At 43.6% G+C, this 9,764-nt stretch overlaps 1 protein-coding gene across 1 annotated transcript; it reads left to right on the top strand.

Annotated features, from left to right (window-relative positions):
* The first annotated feature begins 351 nt into the window (after positions 1–351).
* On the top strand, positions 352–9,374 carry LOC130120003 (cytochrome P450 2K1-like). The gene is made up of 11 exons (XM_056288616.1): positions 352–378; positions 2,127–2,373; positions 2,637–3,110; positions 3,207–3,369; positions 3,461–3,610; positions 3,710–3,870; positions 6,336–6,515; positions 6,622–6,763; positions 6,884–7,068; positions 7,187–7,286; positions 7,465–9,374. Exons 3-11 carry the CDS (start codon positions 2,910–2,912, stop codon positions 7,650–7,652), a joined length of 1,470 nt encoding a protein of 489 aa, XP_056144591.1. The 5' UTR covers positions 352–378; positions 2,127–2,373; positions 2,637–2,909; the 3' UTR covers positions 7,653–9,374.
* The last annotated feature ends 390 nt before the right edge of the window (positions 9,375–9,764 follow it).

Raw genomic sequence — 9,764 nt, 5'->3', positions numbered from 1 at the left:
CGCTTCTCCATGAAGTTGGGGTAGGTGGATTGCCCCGAGTTTACAAGTAAGAACTCCGACTTTAAGTGGCGTTCCGACGTACCTTTTTTTTAGTCGGACGTTGGAAAACCTCGACTTCCGAGTTGTCTGGAACGCAGCATTGACATGCCAGGCAGGGAGCGTATTGGAATCAGTATATTGGTTAATTTTGTGTGGGCTCTAGTGACACCTAGTGGTGATGATAAATAGCTGCACTGAAGAGGAAGTGAGCTGAAAGTGAATGTGCAGGAAAACAGGAAATAGTGTTCAGGAACTTTCGTTTTCCCTTCGAGCTCCTAGGGTGAACATTAACAGTGTACAATCCCGTGAATCCGTCTTTATGCATGCTCAGTAATCCAGGTAAGAAAATCACAGAAGGTGGAACCAGTTCATCTGGACACAACGTTTATTGAGAGAAACGTTTCATCACTTCAGTCTCAAAGGACTGCAGGTATCCCCGCCCTTATAAACAACACAGTGGCATAACGACCGAAAATAACGATGGGTTTCATATGCAAAAGATATGCACGCGCTTTGGCCGAGACGCGAACCCGCGTCGCGCGCACCGCAGGAGCCATCGCTAACCGCTCGACTAAAGGGTCAAATCCGTCAGCCAGCGTGTCTACTTATCGATGCACGTTACTCTATCAACACGGCCGAATGGGTTTCTGTGGTAACTGTTCCAATAGATTTAATCACTTCGGTGCATGCCGGGCCAACCACATGCGTAAAAATCGGTTGTCACTCAACAAGTCAGACAGACTTGACGAATGGATGACGTTGCTGACTAGTGAGCCACTGCTGCAGCGGTGCTGTCGACCAGCACTTGCGTCCATCAACGTTACCGTTGGCCTAACAACAGAGGTGGGAAAACCCAGTCCAGAAAGTAAAAACCCTAACCGGGTCTTTACTCCATCCACGTATTAAACCGGTTGATTTGAGAAACTAGTCAGTGCAACCTGACGGTTTAGTACATGGGTGGAGTGAAGACACAGTTAGGATTTTTACTTTCTGGACCGGGTTTTTCCACCTCTGCCTAACACGATATTTAACATCCTGTGACTTTACAACCGCATCATTCATAACTGCTTGATTTTCTAGTAACAAAAGATGCGGGGTGAGTATTAATCTTAACAATAGGAATGGATGTTTCTCCCAAATTTACTGGTTTACACTGCGGCCCTATCCACGTGTCACTTGTTCTTGCGTGGTGGCCGGGCAGCTTGCTCACATGCACAAACTCTACGGCCTGTGTCGTTTGAAAACACAAGGCGGAACAGCTCAATACCACACTGACCAGTGTTTTATAGCAGTTGTTAATTATTTCTCTCTCAATACGTGTTGTGTCCGGACGAACTGATTAAACTTTCTGTAATCCTCCTAATCCTTTGCTTTAAAGTCAACAAAAATCTATCTACTGTTTACAGTTGTATTTATGTTACTATTTCTTGGGATTGAGTATAGCATTTCTGACAATGGTTAGTTTATTCTCAACTAATGGTTAGTTTATTGTCAACTACATATAAACTTAGCACAAAAGGTAAGGAAATGTGTGTTTGGTAGATTATCTCTTTGGTGTAACAAAGCTTCTTGGCGATAAATCTTATATCAGGCAGCTGATTGTCAGCACCTGGGGTACCAGAAGCTCAAAACAAGAGTCAATAGCAGCAGCAAAATAAGCTGTTTGGCATTGGTAGAGAAGATTTGGCAAATTTTTCATCGGCGCAACCCACATACTCAGCTCTGCTGCTCATCCCACAAATGCATGTTCCTTACACATGTGGCCCCATTTAAAAGAGAAATAAACAGGCTTTCCAACGGTATAAGATTTATTGCCAAGAAGCATTGTTACAACAAAGAGATAACCTACCAAACACACATTTCCTTACTTTTTGTGCTAAGTATACATATATGTGTATTAGTGCTTGGTAGTTAAAGCATTGGTGCTTGTGTAAATATTTATTTTCATCTTTTATTACTTACACTGAACATACCTACCTTTAAGCACCTGTTCACACTGGTTTATGTCAGTAATCTTTTCCCCTACTGATGTACTAGAAATATCATTTAGTACTTACCTGTTTGCATTCTGTAATTTTTTTTCACAGATTTACAAATGACATTTTCATCCATTAGACCCTGCCACACACAACTACCTGTGTGTTCCTTGGAGGATGCAATGCTGGACAGGACAGTATAAGTGTAGCGAACTCGAGAGGCCGTGCAACCACAGGAACTGCCGCGGCCGGGAGGCGAACCCGTATCGCCCGTACCGCAGGAGACGTCGCTAACCGCTCGACTAAAGGGTCGGATCCGCCAACCAGCTAGATGCCAGCATTTCTACTTAAGGTTAAGGTAGCTGAAAACGTGTCGCCTGCAACAACTCTTATTGAGGACAGCATACTGAAACGTCTCACTGAAATCCACTTGGGTTTCACACAAATACGTTTTATGGGGGGGGGATAAATTATTGTAACGATCACGGATGAATAGGCTCGTTAACCAGTCTAGGCTACCGAGCCTATTCATCCGTGATCGTGACATTCTTTTACATGTGACCTTTGTTCTAGCTCTTACGTGCACCCTTTGTTCTAGATCTAACATCTCCCTCATTGCAGACCCGACTAACCGGAGCAACAGGGGAATGTAATCTGGCAAGACATAATAGCGCATAGGGGTACTGGAGGGCCAAACTGAGAGCCACTGGTGCAAAGGCTCTAAATCCGGGGTGGGGATCAGAGTCCTTAGCACACTGATGATTGAGCACTATCAGGTGTGTAACTCAGGCATCTGCACAGAATCGGGTCCCTTGAAACGACTGGTCGCTCGGGTCCCTCGCAACCGGGCGTGGCTCCGAGTCAGGGTTTTGGCTCAGGCTTGAGTTTGTGACCATGTCTCCGGTGGGAGATCTTTTTCAGCTGCCCATCACTGCTGCGTTGCTGGGGGCTGTTCTGTTGCTCCTGGTGGTCGTCTGCCTAACCTCCGGCTGGCTGCCGCAGCGCGGAGAGGAGCCCCCGGGACCCAGACCCCTGCCCCTTCTCGGCAATCTACTGCAGCTGGACCTCGACAGACCCTACAACACCCTGTGTGACGTAAGTCCCCGTGTCGAATCCCGCACTGGGCAAGAAAATAACCGGTTACAGTATCTTGCCTTGGTGGTTACACTTACCCTGTTCTCACACCTTAAGCTCGCCAAAAGATATGGGTCAGTGTTCACAGTTCACCTGGGGCCCAAGAAAGTGGTGGTCCTGGCAGGATACCGGACAGTCAGACAGGCTCTAGTCAGCCATGCAGAAGAGTTTGGCAACAGACAAATCTCTCCAGTATTCCACGATTTCTGCCAAGGACATGGTAAAGACAAGGACTTTTTCGTGGTAGACTAGTTGTTGGACTTTTCATGAGAGCTGCCTCGTTGAAATAATCAACCACTTTTTTTGCCCAGGCATAATATTTTCTAACGGGGACTCGTGGAAAGAGATGAGGCGTTTCGCCCTGTCTACCCTGAGAGACTTTGGGATGGGCAAAAAGAGTATCCAGAGCAAAATAATCGAAGAGTGTCACCATCTGATTGATGAATTTGAAAAACATGAAGGTAACAAAATGGTCTTAGTGTAGGAAATAACCAGATACAACAGTCATTTAGAGGACCTCAAACTTTTGTCTGCGTTGTGGAATTCCCTTGTGTTTACAGGTAAAGCTTTCGACACCACCCAGGCGGTGACTTATGCAGCTTCCAACATAATTTCAGCCATTATGTATGGAGACAGATTTGAGTACAGTGACCCTGTGTTCCGAGCAATGGTGGTCAGAGACAATGAAACCATACATCTCACAGGATCCAATGCCATCCAGGTATCACAGCGTTATTTGAATTTTAGAGACTCTCCCAAAATGAGAAACACGTTTTCTTGGTGAAAATGAGGGCTGAACATATCGTCTCAAAATCAAAACTGCAACATACACATATGCAATAGTCACATTGCAAAGGATGTGATATAAGGAAAGTCAGGCCCATAAGTCACGCTGGGCTAAAACTCTTGATAGACTCTTGAAAAACTCTTAATAAAACCCTTTAGAAACACTTGATAGATACTAAAATCTAGCTAGGTCCACTTTTTTGACTACCCTTTCAAAAACTGTAGTTCATCTGACAGATAACACTATTTAGTCTGATTTAATGACTTCGAGGACAACTGCCTTACCTAAAATCACCCCAGTGATAAATTCTTTGCAAATGGAGCTTTGAAAGTTAAAAGCTGCATATAATTGGTGAAATTATCTAACTTATTTTTTACTCTTCAACGTTGATATCTATCTATCTATCGATCTATATATATATATACACACACACACACACTTTTTTTTCAAAGCAAAAACAAACATTTTTTTTCAGTATTTTTCAGCCCCACCACATGATACTTTTGAATGCCCTAGCAGGTCAGCACACACCTTGCATTTCTTTATGTATTAAAATGTTTGTTAACCTAAACTGAGGCACTGAAAAAGTTCATAATTTGGGTATTCGTGGATTAGCAGCTGTCTTACACGCCTGCGATCGTACCAAAAAGGACATTGGCTTGCACGTAAATCATCACAATTATAACTTCAATTAAACGTGCATTGTGTACTCACACTGAGGCCACACAGAGAGTGCAGAATCCTCGGGTTTGCCTACCTATCATTCAATTCTGCCCTCTTCTGCACAGTGCCCGTCTCAGTTGCCTTTACACTTGATCCCTCTTTACCCTGAGTCTCCCCCTTGTTCTTAACCGGACACTGATCATGGAAGTGTATTTATTGGTGACGTGATAAAGGACCCACAGGACACACAGTTGTCCTTCAGCGCTTTACTGATTGAATCACAGTGTGCAACAGGACAAGGGTGATGAATGTCGGTGCACTCTCACAAAACAGCTTTCTCTCTGAGGATGCACAAAATGAAACCCAATAAAGCCCTTGCCACAATCCTCTTTCACACTGCAGGTTAAGTAAAGTGCGGGAACACATGTACATTCTATACTTTCTCACATACCAACAAAAATTGTCTGGTTAGACCAGTCTGCCCGGTGCAGAAGCGAAAACTACAATCCCCATATTGCCGCGACCACAGACCGTGACGCAGCAGAGGAGCGGCCACTTGAAAATGGCAATCACAAAGCTTGCTGTACTTTAAATACTACGACGCTACAAACGGGTGTCTCCCCGCCTGCTGCCCAATGACTGCTGGGGTAGGCTCCAGCATCCCCGTGACCCTGAGAGCAGGATAAGCGGTTTAGATAATGGATGGATGGATGGACGCTACAAACTCTACCTAATCCCCAGTTTACACAGAGGTGTTACTTTACACTTCATCCACATCATATAACCTGCACTTTGGCTTACATTAAGTAGTTAACCACAATTTTATGTGCAGCGTCTTGATACTGTACCTGTCTCTCTCAGTCCCAAGCACGAACTGAGGGGAATCGCGCATGTGCCCATACCATACCAACAGGCGACGTCGCATTTAAGATGCTTAACAAATGAGATTGAAAACATCCTTCCATCCATAAATTATCCAAGCCACTTATCCCAGTAAGGGTCGCGGGATGCTGGAGCCTATCCCAGCAGTCATTGGAGACACTAGAGATTTAAAACGGCATAACTTATATTGACTGCATTAACCTCTTTTCAGTAAAGATAGAACAAGGGTGCTTTGTATTGTGAACTACTACTACTACTTTCGGCTGCTTCCGTTAGGGGGCGCCACAGCGGATCACCCGTTTCCATCTCTTCCCGTCTTCTGCATCTTCCTCTGTCACACCAGCCCACCTGCATGTCCTCCCTCACCACATCCATAAACCTCCTCTTTGGCCTTCCTCTTTTCCCCTTCCTTGGCAGCTCCATATTCAGCATCCTTCTCCCAATATACCCAGCATCTCTCCTCCGCACATGTCCAAGCCATCTCAATCTTGTCTCACTTGCTTTGTCTCCAAACAGCCCAACTTGAGCTGTCCCTCTAATAGATATTGTGAACATTATATGGAAAAGCAAAAATGAACAAATGATCAATACCTTATATCGTTTCACCCCTTTCAGCTCCCTCGTAACCTTCTGGCCCAAACCACATCATGAGCATAGGGGTGCATCGTTTGTAAGGATCTTACTCGACCACAATATTACCGTTATTACATATTCAATACGAGGAATCATTATGGGATCATAGCTCTCATGTTGACTCGGCTGGAAAGTCATTGAAATTGAAGAATTGAGTGAGTCTAATATTCTGCTCACTTGTTAATGGAAAATGAGCTTGTTTGTATTGTACTACTCTGTAGCTGTACAACGCATTTCCTTTTCTGCGCCCTTGGCTAAAAACCTGGAGGGAACTGATGAGAAACGTAGAGGACAACAAGGAGGAGACAAAGAGCTTAATAGTGAGTCTGAAGGAGAGTCTAAACCCTGAGATATCAAGATGCTTTGTCGATTCATTCTTGTTCCGGAAGAAGAGTCTCGAGGTGAGATTGCTTAACTCTGGTATATTTAATCAACTGTGTTTCACTGACCTTGCCTGTCAGCTGACCTTTGCTGGATTCCCGTTATTTGTATTTTGATGTATATTAGGCATCTGGAATCACAGATTCCCACTACCATGATGAGAACCTGGTACACAGTGTGATGAACCTGTTTGCAGCTGGAACCGATACAATGGGAAATACAATTAGATGGGGTCTACTGCTTATGGCCAAGTACCCTTATATTCAAGGTACCAAAATCCATCATGACAGAGTCTGACCACTGCACTGACACGTTCTCTGGAATTCTTCATACGGACTAGGATTATGGTACATTTTAATCACAGATTAATTTGTGCATGTGTCACCAGATCAGGTCCAGGAGGAGCTGAGCAGGGTTATAGGAAGTCGTCAGGTTGTGGCAGAGGACAGGAAGAACCTGCCCTTTACTGATGCTGTCATCCATGAGACTCAGAGACTGGCCAACATTGTCCCCATGTCTATTCCTCACATCACCAGCCGGGATGTCACCTTCCAGGGATACTTCATCAAAAAGGTCAATTATGTAACTGGTTAAATACAAATGTGCACTTTTATTCTTGACATGCTCCTTAATGTTGAGAAGTCCTTGTTCTTCAGAGACCTTACATAATGTTGTTTACTGTTTTCTACAGGGTACCACTATATTTCCTCTGCTTAGCTCGGTCCTGTGTGATGAGACTGAATGGGAACAACCCAACACATTCAACCCTGCCCACTTTCTGGACAAGGAGGGTAAATTTGTTAAGAGAGATGCCTTCATGCCTTTTTCTGCAGGTATACCAACTTTGTCTGTGTTCCTATTAATATTTGATATGGATTATAATCTTTTATTTTTTATTATTGTTTTTGTCACACAACTTCTCAAGTTAATTTTTTTTTCAAATCTATGGCAACTCTTGATTTCTCTCAGGCCGCAGAGTGTGCCTGGGGGAGAGTCTGGCCAGGATGGAACTCTTCCTCTTCTTCACCTCCCTCCTGCAGCGCTTTCGTTTCCGCCCTCCACTTGGGGTGACGGAAGAGGAACTGGATCTGACTCCTTATGTGGGCTTAACCCTCGCCCCAAAACCTCACCAGCTGTGTGCTGTCAGTTGTCCGTGACGAAAAGGACTAGAAGGTTCAGTCACGAGTGTCTTGAGTGTTTGTTTTGGGACATGCATGCCAATCCTACTGCGGCACAAATTAGTGGGCTTAATGGGTTGATGGTCCTGTTACGGCAGTGGCCTTACTAAAACAAATAATCTTAAATATTTGCCTTCTTTGTAATGAGAAGATGGCCAAACACATCTGGATAGAAAAAAGTGTATCTTAAAAAAGTCCGTAAAAATAGGTTAACATTGACATGCTAAAAAAGGACGTTCAACATGGCTTCTTTGTGATTGCTGGCTTAGTGATTCCTAACATTGGCTGTCGGTCTCATGAAGGTTATGAAGTTTCCTTCAAGGGCGGTGGTGCAGTGGTTAGCACTGTCGCCTCACACAAGAAGGTTCTAGCTTCCAATTCCCGGCTGGCCGGCCTTTCTGTGTGGGGTTTGCATGTTCTCCCCAAGTCCGTGTGGGTTTCTGCCAGGAGCTACGGTTTCCTCCCACAGTCCAAAGACATTCAAGTCGGGTGAATCGGAGATAATAAATTGCCCCTAGGTCTGAATGTGTTTCTGCCTTGCGATGGACCAGCGACCTGTCCAGGGTGTTCCCCCGCCTTCAGTCCAAGGAGCTGGGATAGGCTTCAGCATCTTGCAACCCTAATTAGGGGAAGCGGCTTGGAAAACGGATGAATGAATGGAAAAAAAAGTTTTCCTTGACTATTCAGTTTTCCATTGAAGCAATGACTATATTCACAAAAATAGGACAACAGTCACAGTCTTGCAGGAACAAGTTATCAAAAAGTGGACACAAAAATATGAAAGCTAAGGTGAACCTTTTTGTGCTGCCGACTCTAGAGGGGAGTGAACCTCAAGCGAAAATGAGAAAACTGTAGCGTGAATCTAGAGTGCTATGAAAAAGTATTTGCCCCCTCCCTGATTTTCCCTATTCTTGCATATTTGCCTCACTGAATGGTTTCAGATCTTCTTACAAAATGTAATATAAGATGAGGAGAACCTGAGTAAACACAAAATACAGTTTTTGATGATAATTTACTGAAGGAAAAAAGTTATCCAACACCCTTATCACCCATGTGAAAAATTAATTGCCCCCCTGAGCTTAACAAGTGGTTTTGCCACCTTCATCAGCAACAGCTGCAACCAAACACTTGCTGTGATCAGAGATCAGTCTTTCACATCGCTGTGGAGGAATTTTGGCCCAGTCGTCTTTGCAGAATTGCTGTAATTCAGCGACATTGGAGGGTTTTCTAACATGAATTGCTAATTTTTTAATGATATATTTATTGGTTTTCAGTTTGCAAATCACATCAGATTATACAGTGAATGACAATTATAAAACACAGCAAAAATGTTCCACCCTGTTCTCCCTCCCATAACTCATTCTTATCAATGGAATACAGACATAAAAGAAAGAAAAAAAATATATACAAAATTTAAATAAAATGTAAATAGATAAATAAATAAAGGTTGTTCTTAGATCAATGTACAAGATCTTGATGGTACCCTACTCCTTCAGAGCTTGTTCCTGCTGAAGCAGGTTACCAATATTAACATAATGCCTCAAGAGGGTCTCCAGATAGCATCACAAATATTTTGTTCATGTCTCACAATATATGTTTTCCATTGACATGTTTGAAGCCATTTCTTTAATCCACATTCCAATTCTTGACCCATTAACATTTTTCCAATTAAGAGCAATTATACGTTGAGCTTGTAATAGACACACGTCTATGAATTTAATCGCTTTGCTTTGTAAGTGATGGTTGATAGGATATATACCCAGAATAAAAAGCTTAGGATCCAATGGTATTGATAAAATTTGATCAATCATAATAATATCTAGCCAAAAGGATTTCACGTTCACATAGACAACATGCAAACTTCACACAGAGGATGACCTCCAAGATCGGACTACCCCGGGGCTCGAACCCAGGACTTTCTTGCTGTGAGGCGACCGTGTTAACCACCACACCACCCCCAAGTGTTAGCTTTTACAAGCAAATTCTGTCCAAAGGGCAGAACTGTTAAGCACTCACGACCCACGAGCATATTTTGAATACTGCAGGGAAGTAAGTAGGCTACTTTAACTAAGCTGGTGATCAGCTAACAGC

The sequence above is a fragment of the Lampris incognitus genome, chromosome 10, assembly GCF_029633865.1.
Source record: "Lampris incognitus isolate fLamInc1 chromosome 10, fLamInc1.hap2, whole genome shotgun sequence".
NCBI classification, from domain to species: domain Eukaryota; kingdom Metazoa; phylum Chordata; class Actinopteri; order Lampriformes; family Lampridae; genus Lampris; species Lampris incognitus.
Note: the sequence above shows the minus strand (reverse complement) of the source record. Positions and strands in the feature narration are given on the sequence as shown.